The 17,407-nt window shown below is 36.4% G+C and overlaps 1 protein-coding gene across 1 annotated transcript in view; it reads left to right on the top strand.

Annotated features, from left to right (window-relative positions):
• The window catches only part of LOC100032698 (transmembrane protease serine 11B-like protein), a 70,694-nt gene extending 55,723 nt beyond the window's left edge, over window positions 1–14,971 (top strand). The window contains exons 4-11 of the mRNA XM_056803803.1: window positions 3,376–3,494; window positions 3,595–3,662; window positions 7,150–7,310; window positions 9,083–9,121; window positions 9,351–9,525; window positions 10,484–10,743; window positions 12,761–12,903; window positions 14,080–14,971. Coding sequence (XP_056659781.1) covers window positions 3,376–3,494; window positions 3,595–3,662; window positions 7,150–7,310; window positions 9,083–9,121; window positions 9,351–9,525; window positions 10,484–10,743; window positions 12,761–12,903; window positions 14,080–14,241 — 1,127 coding nt within the window. The 3' untranslated portion in view covers window positions 14,242–14,971. The remainder of the gene's footprint in view (window positions 1–3,375; window positions 3,495–3,594; window positions 3,663–7,149; window positions 7,311–9,082; window positions 9,122–9,350; window positions 9,526–10,483; window positions 10,744–12,760; window positions 12,904–14,079) is intronic.
• Window positions 14,972–17,407: the final 2,436 nt, after the last annotated feature.

Raw genomic sequence — 17,407 nt, 5'->3', positions numbered from 1 at the left:
TTTTCATCCTACTTTAACCTACTAACATAGTTCTGAATCCTCCCCTGTCTCTTAATTCTTTCTTCTTTTTTCACATTGAAGTCAGTTTTTAATTAATTTTGGTGTCTTTTGATTTCATATCACCTTTTTTCCAATAAAAATCTCCCCCCTTCTTCCCTTTTCAGAGATTTGTAATAGAAAAGAAAAACAATAAGCAAAACTCATCAATCTATTGATTAATTCCCTATCATCCATGCAATGCTCTATACCTCTTCAAAGAAGGAAGATTTATTTTCTCATCTCTTTGAAACTTTGTCATCATAATTACACATCATTCAATTTAAGGTTTTGCTGTTATTATTCCATTTATTTATACATTGTTTTCCCAATTTTGTTTAGATCAGTATCATGTGTCTTTAAATGCTTCTCTGCTTTTTTCACATTTATCTTTTCTTAATGCATATTCTCTATTCCATTATAATTCACATATGACAATTTGTTTGGCCATTCCTCCATAGATGAAAAAATATTTTAATTTCCTGTTGGCATCTTTCACGCATTTCATTCACTTATTTTTTAAACCTCTTTGTTCTGTCTTAGAATCAATATTGCAAAAAGAGCAGTAAGGGTTTAGCAATGGTGGTTAAGGGACTTGTCCAGGGTCACACAGCTAGGAAGTATCTGAGGCCAGAGTAGAATCCAGGGACCTCCTTCATTAGAGCTGGCTGTCAATCTACTGAGCCACTGAGCTGCTTCCTTCTTCCATTTATTTTAAAAAAATAACTGATTTTTCCTTGATAATCTGGAGAATAGAGAAATATTCCTTAAGTCTCTTAACTTTTCTTCTAACAGAAGGTACCTGTATATTTTGAATATATAGTCAGCAAGCACTTGGTCATGACAGAAACACATTATATTGGATATTGAAACATTCTTCCTGCTAGAAATGAGATTTGACTTTTTTTCCATTCTTATTAGTAGCATTTCAGGAAAAATGCTGTTTTCAGTTGCTTTGGGGGGATCTTCAACTCTGGTACAAGTATTCTTTCCTCATTAGCGCCTTTATCTTTGGAACTTCTACACTAGGGACTGTTCTCATTGTTGACTGCCCCACCTGGCCCTCTATTTCAGGCAGAGCTTTCATAATTCACTTCTCTCCCTGCTCTTCTCACCAAAAATCTTTTTCTTATTCACCATCTTCTGATAAAAAATTAGAAAACTTCCATTCTCCAATTATGATTGATCAAATCAATGAAATTTGATTCTCAGGATCAAATTAAATGCCATTACTTGTTGAAGGGATACGTCAATCTATTTCTTTATGATTCCATGACAATCCTGTAATTTTGTTCATTCCCCATGCTAGATCTTAGCTTTGGGATCAGAACATAAGGTCCTGCCTCTTTTATTTATTAGTTATTCAATTTCTTTGGGTCTCAGATTCCACATTCATAAAATTAAATGATTATACTAAATTACCTCTAAGATTACTTTCATTCTTTAAGACTATGATCCTACATCCTTTTTGAGAGCAAAGTACTTCATTTTTCTCTTTTTTCCTAGTACTTAATACAATGCCTCACACATAGTAGGCCCTTTAGAGATGTTTGTCTCCCCATGAGTTTGTCCCCTTTCTTTCTTTTTGTAGGTGCTTAGTATAGTGCCTTTGACTGACCATATTTTGTATCTCTATTACCTAAAGCAGTGTTTTTATACATAGTGGGCCCTTTATAAATGTTTGTTGACTTATTTATAGTCTATCCTGACTACTTAACTCTTCAAACTCCTCCTTTCCAACATTCCATGTTCACCCTGTGATAGTTTTTTTATAACCTATTGTTTATTGTGATGCACATTCTTAAGACCATTACAAAATCCCATTTTAAGATCATTGTTGCAATAATTACTGTGATAGTTCTTCCTTCTCTCAAATTTTAAATTACTTATAGTCCAAACCTACATTTTGTCTTTAGTTGTATTTTGAATTGCCCTCTAGTTGTTTTTACTTATGTTATCCTTATCTCCAGAACTAGACTCCTTAAGGACAAGAACTAGGTCTAACAACTCATATATTCCATCAGTATTTTAAAGTAATAATAATAATAATAAATGAAATTTATGCAATGCTTTAAAATTTCTATAGTGTTTTTCTTTCATCATACCATTGGTGATTCTCAGTTATCTTATAAGATAATTATTACAGATATTTTTAATTTCAATTTACAAATGAGAAAATTGAGATTTGGAGGTTAAGTGAATTGTTTGAAGCTATACAAATAATTAAATGAGGTGGTTTTAGAACCCAGGTTTTTCTTAGTCTAAAGCGGGTATTTTGCCCACTAGGAAACACATTTCCATTGTCATTAAAATAATACTAGTTGCACAGCAGATATTCAATATTAGTTGCTTGTTTCTAGTAGAAAATCTGACCTAAGGTGTGTCTCATTTCTGTAAAAAATAAATGACAATAACATCTTGTGAGGATCAGGTGGACTAACATATATAAAATGGTTTGAAAGGGGCCAACTGGGTGGCTCAGTGGATTGAGAACCAGTCCTAGATACAGAAAGTCCTAGGTTCAGATCTGATCTCAGATATTTCTTAGCTGCGTGACCCTGGGCAAGTCACTTAACCCCCATTACCTACCCCTTACTGTTCTTCTGCCTTAGAACCAATACATAATATTGATTCTAAGACAGAAGGTAAGGGATAAAACAACAACAACAACAACAACAACAAAAACAAACTAACCACTTTGAAAGTCTTGAAGTGTTATATAAATGTAGTGTTTTAAAAAAACGAACATCTGCACCCTTTAATCTTTACCCAATTTACCCTTGTTAGATTTCTTGCTCTACTATACTTTGAATCCAAGGAAAATATTCCATAATTCCCATTTGGTATAAACACTTCTGTCAGGAGATGAGTCAACTGTGTTTATTTGTTTATCTCCAATATTTAGTGAGTCAATATGCATTTATGAAGTGCTTACAACTTGCCAAGCAGTGTGCTAAGTACTGGGAATACAAATATAAACAGAAAGAAAGACAATCCCCACCCACAAAGAGCTGATATTTTCATGGTGGAAAACATTACATGACAGGAAGTCAAAAAGAGAGAGAGTCTCATGAGCAGCCTGGAGAGGAAGGAAGGCAGTGTTGTTCTAGATACCTTCCTTAAATGAAAATTCTAGTAAGAACCATACAATCTGAGGGAGAGGCCACAGGGGCTGAGAGGACTTCCACTGTGACTATTCCAGGAAGAAGAGGTTTCTAGAACATGGACCATCTACTAAATCGATTATGTGTTGAATATCTTGGTTTTTTTCTTGGAGGGATGTGAACTTGGGAATCTCTTCCAGTTAGGTAGTTCCATTATCATTTCTTTTTCTCATAGAAAAGAAGACCTACTACTATCAAGGGAATTTTAAAATTAAAGGTGATTCATTCAACAGCAATTATGGAAAAGAGACTTCAGAAGAAAATACAGCTCTGAGCAAGATGATTGAGAATCGGGTAAATCAGGGCTTGTCTGTGTACACTTTGTTATAACTTCTCATGAAATATGAATATAATACTGCAGTTGACTCTTTAACTCATTTTTTCCTATTAATAGATGCTTGATGCCTTTCAAAAGTCCAACATCCACAATCAATATGCCAACTCTCAAGTTATCAAGCTAATGTAAGTCAAGTTTTATTCAGGAACAAAGAGCCTAAAAAGTGATTAACTTTTAAGTTAATTATTAACTACAAGACCTTGTATTGAAGGCTCGTTCTGTTGGAAAAGAAAATTATCTAAATGTGATAGTGTTCAAAAATTGGCTAACATCTAGTATTAACTTAAGCGACTGTCTAATGTCCAGGGTAATCACCCCACCCCAAATAAGAATAGCCTTCTTATGAGGTGCGAATGGTTTAATGTTCCATTGTTCAGCTGTCAATGACATATCAGAAATACATATTATTAAATAGGTGCCCACAACATAATTGATTATTTTCTGATCTTTTATTTGGATACTATCTTGTTCATTTCAAAGAAGACCAATATAGTGGGAATGGCCTTAGCCTCTTCGATATCTCATCAAGCTATAGATGCTACACAGAACAAATTGTTTTCATCTGCCCATTCTGCCAGAGGGAAGTCTTCATATATTTGGGGGAGATATCCCCCTAAGTCAGTAATGGGTGGGAGATCTGGTCTAGCTCAGGTGCTGAGATGGCTTTACTGAGATTTGACCACAGTGCATGCTATAGCTTCTTGGAGGCACAAATAGGAGTTGGGTGACAGGTAGATACCAAAGGTGCATGAGCAGCTCTGAAAAGGGCTCAGCAAGCCCTCATACCAGAGGCGCTAGTTTTCCCTGCACACCCTATACACAACAATGTGGAGGAAACTAGCATGCTAGAGGCTAACTGGACTTGGAATCAGAACATCTGGGTTTACATTCTCCCTCAGACACCAGCTGTATGTACCTAGGAAAGTCATTTAACTTCTTGACCACAGTTTCCTTATAGGTGAAATGAGGATAATGATAGTACTGATCCTTACAAGGTTTTTTGAGGATTAAATGAAATATTTGTAAAGGACTTTGGAAACCTTAAAATGCCATAAATCCCAGCTGTTAAATTATTTGATATCAATTGACTTTTAATTATTCATGATCCTTTTCTCCTTTGAATATATGAGAGTTCTAATTTAGCACCTTTTGGAGACTATAATTTCCAGTCATGAGGATTGTTATAGAATAGAAGGGGAGAATATCTACATTTTCAAAATACTGTGTATTTTTTGTTAGAAAGGAATAAACAAGTGCTGGTCTGGCCTGACTGCCAGAAAGACTTGGTTTCATTTCCTACCTCTGACACATACTGACTGCATAAACTTGGGCAAGTCTCTTTAACTTCTGATTGCCTCAATTTCTTCAACTGTAAAGAGAGGATAATAATTGATTATTGTGAGGGTCAGACAAGGTAACATTTGTAAATATGTTTAGCACAGTGCCTGGTACATGACAGATGATGTTTTTTTTAAATTTTGTTTTGTTTTGTTTTTCTTGTCTTATGAACAACTTGGACTGTCTGGTGAAACCCAAAGATTATTTTTTAGAATGTTTTAAAATGAAATTAATAAACAAAATACATGGAATTACAAAGAAGTTAATTATATTGAAATAAAGTTATATATCTATCTGTATTTGTATGTATTTTTTTTTTGTAACACATTTAGACTCTAGAATAAGAACTCTTAGAGGAGGGATTTTTCATATCCAGGAATTCTTAGATTCACTTAGGACTCATATTAGTGAAATCATAGGTCTAGTTCTATTCAAATAGGACAGTGTCTGGCCTATAGTAAAAGCTTAATAAATCTTGGTGAGCACCTGTTGATTCTCCCTATTCCAATAAAACAAAAAGCTATTTAGCCTCCTTCTTCTACAGAGTTCCAAGTGATTGTCAGCAAAGCCTGTTCAATCACACGAATATCCTTCAAAAGCCTACTATGTGCAAAGAATTGTGCTGAGTGCTGGGCACCCAGAGTTATCAATTTTTGCCCCCATCCAGCCTAATTTCTACAGGATTTAGATTCTGTATGCTATCAGGTTATGCTGTGACCCTATGTCACCCCCCACCCCTTGCATTCTTCCCTGCATATTTGAATCCCTGAGCCTATAATTCCATCAGGATTTTGTACCCATGATTAATGTTCTGGCAGGCATAGACGTAACAGGTTTCTTTTAGTATGAGGAAGGCTTTGATCCAGGAGAGTAATGGGATGAGTATCTAGATCCAGGCTAGACTGGAATTTCTTAGTTGCCTTTGAAAAGCTCTTTCAATCACTGCAAAGCACTAGGATTCATTTTTTTTTCTCTCTCAAACTTCAGTCCATAAATGCCTTTCAGTTATCTATGGGGGGGGGGGGATGTTGTCAGGGTGAAAATTATTAAGGGCAGGTGTGAGTTAATACCAATCCTTGGCATACTTTAGGATAATGTTCAATTCTATAGTAGCCCAAGTTTCTTCAGGTATGACTCTTGACTGATAAAACAAGAGGCTAAGTGTCCTCTAAGACAGGCACAGAATATCACCATACTCATCACAGTCTTACTTAACTCTCTTGCTCTTTTTTCTTTCACAAGTCAGCTTTGTGACTGTAGTAAAATGGACCAGATTTAAACAAACACTGAATCAGAAGATCCAGTCTTCCCTGGTTTTTATCTATTACATGCAAGCAGCCTCAGAATGCAAGAGAGACTAATAGCCTCCTTACATTTATTGGTAGTAGAGGCTGTCTTTCTGCCCCTACAAATCAATAGCACTGTTTCCATGATAATTTGCAACACCATTTGCTAATTTGTAACCCCTTTGCTTAAAGTGAACTTTCCCTCTTGAAATCTCAAAGAGCTTTCCTCATACATCTCATTCATCCATCAAGTCTGCTAAATTCTTACTACCTGCAAGTCTTTGTGGGGGATGTACAGATGAATACTAATTTGTCACATTCTCCCTTCCATAATAGTTATTTGCATACATGTTTGCTCTCTCCTCCTAGACTGAAGGCAGGCATTTCTTATTTAACTCCGTGTCCTCCATGACACCTAGCCCAATGATGTACTTAAGTGTTCAATAAATCTTTGTTGAATGAATAGATGAACAGATGATCTCAGTTTGTTCCTACATTAACCTGAGCATGTTAATAAGTCTAGGTATGTTTTGTTTTGCTTTATTATTATTATTATTATTATTATTATTGCTGTTGACTAATGGATAGATGCACAAATATCCAAAATATCTTTGTATAAATGCCCCATAGCTAAGATAAGAGTGATTGGATCACCTAGTTAAATAATCTTGGCATTTGAAGGAATCTTGGAGGTCATTTGGTTCAATCCATACCCTAATCTCACATCTTTTTTGTAATTCTAAAGATATCTATGACAATCAGTCATGCAGACTCAGTTTAAAAACATCTTCAGTGATGGGAAATTCATTATGCTTCCTCTTGAGACATCTTATTCCATTTTTAGATAGTGGAAATTGTTAGAATTTTGTCTTATTTTGAGCTAAAATTGCCTATATCTGGAAAAGTTATCTAAACAACTCAGACAAGTGGACCATGCAGGGGAAAAACTATCCTTACCAGCATATTGAACAATTTGTACTATTTCCAGCCCAAGCTCTGATGGTGTGATGGTAGACATTTGGCTCATGTTTAAATCTTCCCGGGGAAAGAAGACTGATTTGAAAAGAAATATTGAAAGTATCTTACGTCGAATGCTGCAGAATAACTCTGACTCCTTAACTTCAGATCCTTCCTCCCTTACAATTACAGGCAAGTGTCCTTTCTGTCATTCATTCATATAACTGCCATTCTATCTGTGTTTCATATATACTTGAGAATCTAGTCACCATTATTCCAGCCCTTAGCTTGGCAATAAAAATAAAGTCATTGCTTTGTGATTGTACAACCAAAGTTAGGATATAAATTAGTAAAACCTTCCACAGGAACCAAATCACTCTTCTCTACTCTGTCCCTTCTCCACTTCATGAAATTCCTCTGAAGGTGATATTGGCTCTACTACTATGTGAGATTATACCTCATATCTCCCATGTTACCTTGTAGAACATTGTTTATACATTGCAGATGCCAATAGATATTTACTAGATAAACAAATGAATGAATTATCACTAATGTGGGGTCATTTCTCTATATATACTCTCTCCATATATATAAATATTCACATGTATATGTATGTATATATACATGTATGTGTCTATGTGTATATGTGTGTATCTATATATCTATATCTACATACCTCCTTTTCTTACTTGGAAGATGTTCACAGCCAAATGCAGTTTTTACACTTGACTAATATGTCTATATACACTGCATTCTCAGTAAATTTAGAACAGACAGAAGGTCATCTTTTTACTTCTTTCTGTAATTTGGCAGAAATTGCAGGAAGTATCAGGAATGCATTGTCACTGTTCACTTGGATAGTTAGGTGGTATAGGACCACCTAGATTGCTAGAGCACTAGACTTAGAGTCAGGAAGATAAATTCAAATCATACATCAGACATTCATTAGGTCTGGGAAAATCACTGAATTTAACTTTGGGCAAGTCACTTAATTTCCTTCAGCTTCAGTTTCCTCATCTATAAAATGTGGATAATAATAGCACTTACCTAATAGGGCTGTTGAGAGGATCAAAAAAGTTTATTTACAGTGTTTTGTAAACTTTAAAGCATCATACAAATATTAGCCTTTACAGTTATTATTATTAGAGTAGTAGTAGTGGTAGTAGTAGAGACAGTGGCAGTGGCATGGGAGTGGCAGTAGTAGTAGTAGCAGTAGAGTAGTGGTGGTGGTAGTGGTGGTAGTGGTGGTAGTGGTAGTGGCAGTAGTAGTAGTAGTAGTAGTGGTAGTAGTGGTAGTGATGGTGGTGGTAGTGATGGTGATGGTGGCTATGATGGGAACCTAGAAACACAGTTCCATTTTTGGATAATTTACATAATAAATCTAAATAAGAACTTGAACTCTGGCTATCCCTACACTGCACATTTACCTTGCAGGACAGTGCTGGGCTCAGTCTGACCAAATTCAATTCATCAAGCATTGTTTAGCACCTGCCATGTAAATTCAATGCAAAGAAAGAACATTTACCCTGTTGTCAAAAGGTTTATATTCTGCTTGGGGATGCATCATTTACAGAGATTTAAAAAAAGTTTGAAGAGAAAAAGTCCACTAATATCTCCCGGGATCAGGAAAGGTTTCTGGTGAGAAGAGCCTTGAAGAAAGCTCGGGATTCTAAGAGATGGAGATAAGGAGGAAGGGTCATCCAATCACTGGGGACAGTCTATGTATGCAAAGGCACAAAACATAAAGAGTATGTATTTGTGGACCAATTATAAAAACCCAAAGCCTGGTTATCTCATAGAATGCTTATTCTCCTGACCTGAAGGCCTCTTCTAAGGTGCCTTGGAATTCTGTGGCATCTAAGTGATTGGATACCTCATGTCATGGACATCCTGACTTAGAGAAACTGAAGTCAGCATACTTACATCCTCTGTGCTAAATTTCTCCTACATTTGTTTTATTTCAGAAACCAGTAAAGTTGATGCTGAAAAGACAATCAACAACTGTAAGTTGAGAAATTTTACAATGAAAATAACATCAAAAATAAATAATCGTTTTTGGAATGATAAAGAATGGGATATACGAGTTCCTAGTGGTTGTTGAAAAGAGAGTATCCCTTTCCTAAAATATCATAAAAGAACATAAATCATTTCAGATGTGGCTCAGCAACACAATGAAAGACACTCAAATATTCCTGCTCTTAAGGAAACCAACTGATTATTTCTTTCGGACAGGCTGTGGGAGGAGGGCAAAGGTATCCTCTGCATATGACAGAATTAAAGGAGGATCTGCTGCTCAGGAAGGAGAATGGCCATGGCAAGCTAGCCTGAAGCTCAAGAACCGACATTATTGTGGGGCGTCTCTGATCAGCAACAGATGGCTAGTGACTGCAGCTCATTGCTTTAGAGAGTAAGTGTGATAGTTTGAGGATTCTGGATGTGGAGAAACTCAATGCCTCCTAAAGCTAAGAATGGCTACAGACACTAGTTTACTATATGACTGTGGACAAGTCACTTGACCCTCTGTCTGTCTCAGTTTCTTCAGTTTTAAAATGTGGAAAATAGCCCCTACCTCACAGTGTTGTGAGGATCAAGTGAGATAGAATTTGTAAAGCACCATGCATAGTGTCTGGTACATATAAAGCACTACATAAATGCTTATAGCCTCCCTTCCTACCTCCACTCCAACTCTGGTGATCCCTAAGACTAAAAAATGTGTGAAGATAGACAACTGGGGACTAACAATATTCACATATCTATACAAAGATCTATGTAAATAATATATAATATTTAATATAAATATGTACACATAACTATACAAAAGTATAGAGCAATGGAGATATTTTGGTTTGTTAATTTGTAACCACAAAACATGTAGGAAAAGTTCAATAAAACTCCTTTGTGGTAATAATAGATGTATCCTTACCAAAAACTGGCAGTATAGTTAACCTAGAGGAGCTGTAATACTAGGTCATTTGGGCCACCAGTAAGGACATAATGGATTCTAACCCTATTTTATTATGTGATCTAAGAGAAGTCTTTGGGTCTCTGTTCTTTCATCTATACAATAAAGGGGGTCATTGATGGATTTTAAGGCCTCTTCAAGACCCAAGATATTATAATCTTTATTAGTTCTTGAGTCTAATTTACAGTGAGGTTCGTGAAGACAGGTAGCATTGACATAGCACTTTGTTTGCAATGCACTTTACTTTTGGTCTTCTCTCCCATTGAGATGTCTGGGAGGCAAAGTGTTTGGAAATCTCTGGTGGTTGGGTTCTATCCAAAATCAGCATAATGATGTAGTCCACCAAAAAAAAATTGTTAACACATTTGCATCCCATGAACCAAAAACACCATTTTTTTTTTAGGCACAAAAATATATCAGAATGGACGGTCAGCTTTGGAACTGTGGTAAATCCTCCTTACATGAAGAATAAAATAAAAGCCTTTATTATTCATGAAAACTACAATCCCCGTGCCCACCATGATGACATAGCTGTTGTGCTCCTCGATAAGGCAGTCTCTTTTACAAACAACGTACACCGAGTTTGTCTTCCAGAACCTACCCAGAACTTTCCACCAGGGTCTGATGTTGTTGTGACAGGATGGGGAGCACTGTCTAAGAATGGTATATTTGTCAAAAATTATTTTATGTTTTAATATGTGGAATAGAATTCTATTGAATTTAACACTTACCATTTTTAGTATCACCAAGGCACCATCTAAGGTGTTAAAGATACAAAGATAAAAAGCACATAGCTCCTCTTCTCATGGTATGGATGAGCTAACAGGGAAAACCTCAAGGGTCAATGTCATGTGAAAAACCCTGTCTTCTACTATGCTTTCATCCCTGGGTCAGGACAATCCCAGAGCATCTCCAGATGACTGACTGACTCAGACAAGATAATCCCTAAGGGATCCAGTGGTCCAGTTCAGCAATCTGAAATTTGGCATCACTGGTCTGGAATCCCCAATGCAGGCTTAGGTCTAGTTAGATTTCACTCCCTATTCCCCCCTCCAATTATGATTAGATTAGTATTCTCTCTCTCTCTCTCTCTCTCTCTCTCTCTCTCTCTCTCTCCTACCTCCCTCCTCTCTTTCTTCTTAGATACAAAATGGAGGCAGTAATGGTACTTCCTATTCAGGATTGTCACAAGAATCAAATGAAATAATGTTTGTGAATGCTTAGCATAGTGTTTGACACATAGTAGGAACTTAAATGTGTCTTGCCTTGCCTTTCCCTTCCTTTCTCCAACTTCTACTAAGGCCTGGAAGTAGGTGATGGAATGACATTCATAGGGAACTGCAAAATAGCCTATTTGGCTAGAATGTAGGGGAGTAAAGTATAATTGGTTTTCAGAGATAGACTGGAACAACACAATTTTACCTCTTTCTCTGGATGATGCTACTTTCCACAGGGTTCTAAAATTCTCCAGGTTTAGTGTCACTCTATGATTGGGGTTTCCTTCAGAAAGCAACTAATTTAGGGGTCAATAAATGCTTTTCTTGGGTCATATAGACTCACCCTGTAGAAAGGCAGCCAGAAATAGTTCTTGTTGCATATGTGAAGAGAAATCCTACCTTTTCTAACTTGCTATGCCCTTACAATTTCTCAGGAAGAAAAGTAGAAAAGAGAAAGGATTATTTTCACAAAAGACATGCTCCCCCCCCCCCAAGGTTTGTATAAAAGAATGGTTAATCCCATAAGAGCCCATATTCTTAAGAGTTAAAGCTAACTATTTCATCCTGAGGATATCCCCCCACCATTAAAATCCATCTGACCCCAACACTCTCTCTCTCTCTCTGACTCTCTCTCTCCCTCCTCTCTCTTCCTATCTCCTTCCCCTCTCTCTCTTTCCTTTCCCCTCTTTCTTTCTCTCCTCCTTACTCCTTCCTTTCCCTTTCCTCCTCCCTCTCTCTCTCTCTCTCTCTCTCTCTCTCTCTCTCTCTCTCTCTCTCTCTCTCTCTCTTTAATTCCCCCTCTCTCTCTTTCCCCCCCCCACAAACACACCCCTATATTGATCCCTCATTCTCTCCCTCCAACTTTCGTATTCTCTAAGCAACTTGGTTGAAGGGACCACATCACTTTTTCTTTGTATCCATAGCCTATCATAGTGCCTTGAAAAGACCTGATACAATAAATATCTGCCCGAATTGAACTGAATTGTTCATTTCTCTCCTCCCCTCAATGATGGTGGTGTATCTCATAAAAGCAAAACAATTCAGACTCCATTCCTATAAATCTCTTTCTGAATCTGAAATTCTAAAGACTATATTGTTAGGTGTAGTAGGACCTTAGAGATGATCTATTCTGGCTTTCTCATTTTATAGATGAGGAAACTTGTGTCTTGGAGAGGTAAAATGACTTCCAGAACTAATTGCTGACTAAATTGGGACCTAAACCTGGGCTAATTCACTCTCAGTCTAGGATTCATTCCACCATATCTTCAAGTTCCTGAATGGTTACCAATAGGACAGAGACCTGAGAGAATTAAGCCATCCCAATATTAGAAATAATCAAATAGAGTTAGTTTTGTGTTTTGTTTCTTCTGTTTTTTTTTTTTTTGCCCAGATAACAGAGTTCTGTATTCTCCATTATGGCCATTTTTTAAGGAAGCTTATTTGTTAATTTTTAATTCCTTTAGGTCCATATCCACCATCACTTCAAAAAGCACCAGTGAAAATTATTGACACAAGCATCTGCAATAGCAGAGATTCCTATGATGGCGCTATACTTGACACAATGTTATGTGCAGGTTACATGGAAGGACATATTGATGCCTGCCAGGTGAGTCTATACCAACAAGAGAAAGAGTTCAAGGGCATTTTCTGTGGAGAATTTCATTTAGATATTCATGAAAAATCATTTAACAAACATACTTTAAATTTATATGAAATTATGTGTGTGTGTTTATATTTACTGTATTTACTGAAGGGAGTCTATGTTATGGTATATGGAATGAAGGACCTGGAATCAAGAAGACAGGTTCAAATGTGGTCTCAGCATATGTATGTCCTTAGAAAGTCACTTAATCTCTTAACCTTAATCTGCAATCTATTAAATGGGGATAATATTAGTAGATTCCTCTCAGGGTTGTTGAGAGGTTCAGATGAAGTAATATTTGTAAAGTATCTTAGAAAACTTAAAAGTGCTATATAAATGCTAGTTACTAATACTATGACTATAACTATAACTACTACTGCTATTACTACTACTATCATTACTACTTTTGTGGAGTATGAGGGGAATGGACCAGTAATTTAATATACATAGAAAATTGGTGGTGTGAAAACTCCCACTGCCACATCAGTAAAATTTCCAAGAATCATAATATTAGAAATTTCCAGCAGACCAAGGCATTAAGTGATCTATTTGCCTGTGCTCAGGACCTGAAACCAGTTCTTTCTGATTCTAATGCTGGCCTTCTATCCCCTACATCAGTGATCATGAACTTTTTAGAGGTATAGGAGATGTGAGAAATGTCCTCAGGAAAGGGGGAGGAGAGCAGCCCAGTCATACATCCCTATGACTATCTAGTAATGAACTCTGGCAAACTCTGTGCCAGGGCAACAGTGCATGCCCACAGGGAGGGCTCTAAGTGCCCCCTCTGGCACACATGCCATAGGTTTGCCACCACAGCTCTATACCATCATTATTTCTCTTATCTTTAAATAACAGTCTCTGTTCAGCAAAGAACTGACCTGAGAGATTAACAAATAGTGTTCAGTCATATTTCTACCCTTCACCTTCCCCTACCAATCTCTGTGTTGCCTGATCTGATCATTTTAGTCAGCAACAGATCAGGTGTGGAGCAGAGAAGGAGTCTAGCTTTGCCAGCAAATATCACAAGTCCTAAGTGGTACAGGTAGCTTGGATTGGTTCAGGGGTCCTTAGGAGACTTTATTTCATGGGAAGTTTATAAAATAAATTGTTGTAATGATACATATATACTCTCTTGTTTAGGGTGACTCTGGTGGACCACTAGTTTACCCTAATTCTCGAAACATCTGGTTCCTTGTTGGAATAGTGAGCTGGGGAGATGACTGCGGCAAAAAGAATAAGCCAGGTGTCTACGTTCGAATGACTTCCTACCGTCAGTGGGTTGCTTCCAAGACTGGTGTTTGAGAAAAGTATTTTGTAGAGATAATTTCAAGTCATACATGTCTGTAATGGCTATACCTTATTTAACATGAAATTGAAAGTGCTTTTGGCCAATGAATATTCAGATTCATTATTATCTTGACAGGGCTATGCTCTTTCTCTCCTCCAACAAAGGACTTTGACTGGATTTCTCCTTTGCTCCCATCATTCTTTATACTGTGTACCATGCTTACCTGTGAATATGTTCTCTACCCTTAGCAGAATGTAAGCTCCTTAAGAGCAGAGACTGACATTCTCTCTCTCTTTTAAAAAATTTTTCTATTTCCAGTGTCCAACATAGAGAAAACATTTTAAGATGTTGCTTATTTGAATCACACCATATTCAAATACCTTAATTCCCTATTTATTTACATACTACATAGGATTCAATTCTGGAAGTCAACTTCAGAAACAATTTAATTCAATCCTCTTGTTTTCCTGAAGAGGTAACTTGGATCTTGGGAGGGAAATTGGCTTAGCAAGGTTCAAGGCTGGACAGATAATAAACAGCAAAAACAAAAACACCCCCCCCCCAAAGGATTAGAAAACTGAGTAAAGAAAAGGAAAGTATGACTAATACTCAAAACGTGTTATTTTAAATATCAAGAAAGTCATTATATTTTCCTTCCCTATGATCCCATCAAGATGAAACATTATCATATTTGTTCTTTTTTTTTTTATCACAGACGATTGATACCATTCTTAGCATTATAATATATCCTTTAAACAGGGATCTGATGTTTTCCTAGATCCTTTTCACTTAAATAGATTTATTGGCATTTAGCAATGCCAATTTTAACCATTTTAACTATTTTAAATCATTTTTAAAAACCATTTGACTCTTAGAAATGTATATCTGTTTTTGTCCATCAAAATTTAGCCTATTTTAGCTAATGATACTATAAAGGACTGCCACTAAAGCCTTAATGAGGTTGGATTGCCATATGCAGCATTTGCTTTCCTGTTATAGCCTTCATTTGTGGGGAAGCATGCCTTTTCAGCACTAAATACAAGCACTGCATTCGAATTCCCCCAGCCCCACCCTTTTTTGTATCGACACTGGGAGTAACCTTCCTAATCAATGTGTCATAAACAGTTGTCATTTGTGTGTAGTGCTTTGTGGTTTACAAAATACATGAAGGATTTCACAACCACCATGTGGGTGGGGTGAGCAGGGTAGGTTTTACATCCATTGTGTAGATGAGGAAACTCAGATGAGGAGAGGTAAAGTCATTTGCTCACATTCACATAACTGGTTAGTGGCAGACCTGGGACTTGAACTTACTTCTTCTGACTACAGTCAGTTTTTCCTCTATGTTACATTGTGACTTTCCTCTTCTGTAAAACAGAAATAAGAAAATCATATAGATCAAGTACAAAAAATCCTCAGTGAAGCTATAGATTTTGAATGAAAATATAAATAGTATTAACTTTAAGAAAAAAAGAAAATGTACACTCAGCAGTATAATGATATGAGACAAGTCTGAAGGACTAATGAAGCAAGATGTTATCCAGCACCAGAAGAAGAATTGATACAGTCTGAATGCAAATTGAAGCACACATTTTTAACTTTATTCTTCTGGTGGCTTTGGGGGGGCATAATTTTTCTTTTGCAACATGGTTAATATGGGAATGTTTTGCATGTCAGCAAACAGATAATCTATATCAAATATTTGCCTTCTCAAGGAGTGGGGAGAAGAGGGAGGGAGGGAGAGAATTTGGAATTCAAAAAATTTTTAAATGAATGTTAAAAATGTCTCATTTACATGCAATTGAGAAAAAAAATTCAATGTTAAAAATAAAGATCATAAACTATCCAGGACAAAAGAAGAGAAGAAAATACACAAAGCAGAAACATAATTATATGATTCTAAAATGTTTAATATTCTGTTATTAAAATATATTCAATAGTAGTCTGCTTGATTTTTGTTCAAGTAAATTTTTTTTCTATTTTTAGTTAAGTGGTATTACTTAAAATACATTTGCTTTACCTATTTTAGCCAATCTAAGATTTGCTCCTATTTTGTATGGAAGCAAGCATCAAGTTCTCATTTGTGATCTGCAGTTTGCAAAACTCTCTAAGTGATTTTAGGTACTAATGTTCATTAGGGTTATTGGCTGTAGTTACTTGTGGAAATTTGTTTTGTGCTCACTTGGACTTCATAGCATCCTAGATTTAAAGGTAGACAAATCCTTAGAGCAAATCCAGTTTAACTTACCTCATTTGACATGTCAGATTCAGGAAAGTGAAGTGTCTTGCTCAAGGTCACACAGTCAATGTGTGGGAAGTACATCTAACTGTCTTTCAAACTCTGAGTGCCCTAGCTACTACAGCACTTGACATGTACATTCCTCCTTAAAGTGCTTACATTGTTTTTAAAGTATTAGAGAACTGGCTAGAGGGTGCAGTTTTGGAATTAATTGCCCAACTCCATTTCCCCTGATTGAATGGGTCCCCAGAGCAAGGCTACTCCTTTATCTCTTCTCAGTGCTCCAGAGGTGCTTTTAAGAGTCTGTGAGGTTTTTCTAAGGCTATCAACTCTAGGCCCCATTCTTATATGTCTCCACTTCCAATATCAATTGTCAGGGACTACTGCTCTAATGTAAATTTCTATTTGGAAATTTGAAAATTAATATTTCCAATAAGCAATGAACATCAATGAATTTTGACAAAGGTATTTACTGAGTCCTACATCTGACATATACTGACTGCTTGACTCTGGGCAAATCACATAATTGCCTAGGGACCTAAGAAACTCCGTAAGACTGTAAATTGCAGAGAAGGTGCTCACTTGCATTGGGAAAGGGAGTTTCCTCATTTGGGAATTCTTATTCCCTTTAAATTACAAGTTCAGTGCCTATTCCTCTCCCCTTCATTCATGTTAGTATGCTGGTGGGTATTGCCACATTATATGATTTTCCCTGGGCTCTGTGACCCTTTAAGAAATCACCCTGTCTGGTAATTATCATGAGCTGTATTTTCTATGTTTACTAACATTCTTAGTTACCAACTGACTTTTTGTTTGTTTGTTTTAGGACTAAGATTAATATCTTTCAAGTCCTCTATATTATATACTTAGAAAATTCCAAACCTTTCAGGAAAACAAATTCATCATATTAACTTATAGGCATATATATTTTTAAAGAAATT

The sequence above is a fragment of the Monodelphis domestica genome, chromosome 6 (genome assembly GCF_027887165.1).
Source record: "Monodelphis domestica isolate mMonDom1 chromosome 6, mMonDom1.pri, whole genome shotgun sequence".
Classification (NCBI taxonomy): Eukaryota; Metazoa; Chordata; class Mammalia; order Didelphimorphia; family Didelphidae; genus Monodelphis; species Monodelphis domestica.
Note: the sequence above shows the minus strand (reverse complement) of the source record. Positions and strands in the feature narration are given on the sequence as shown.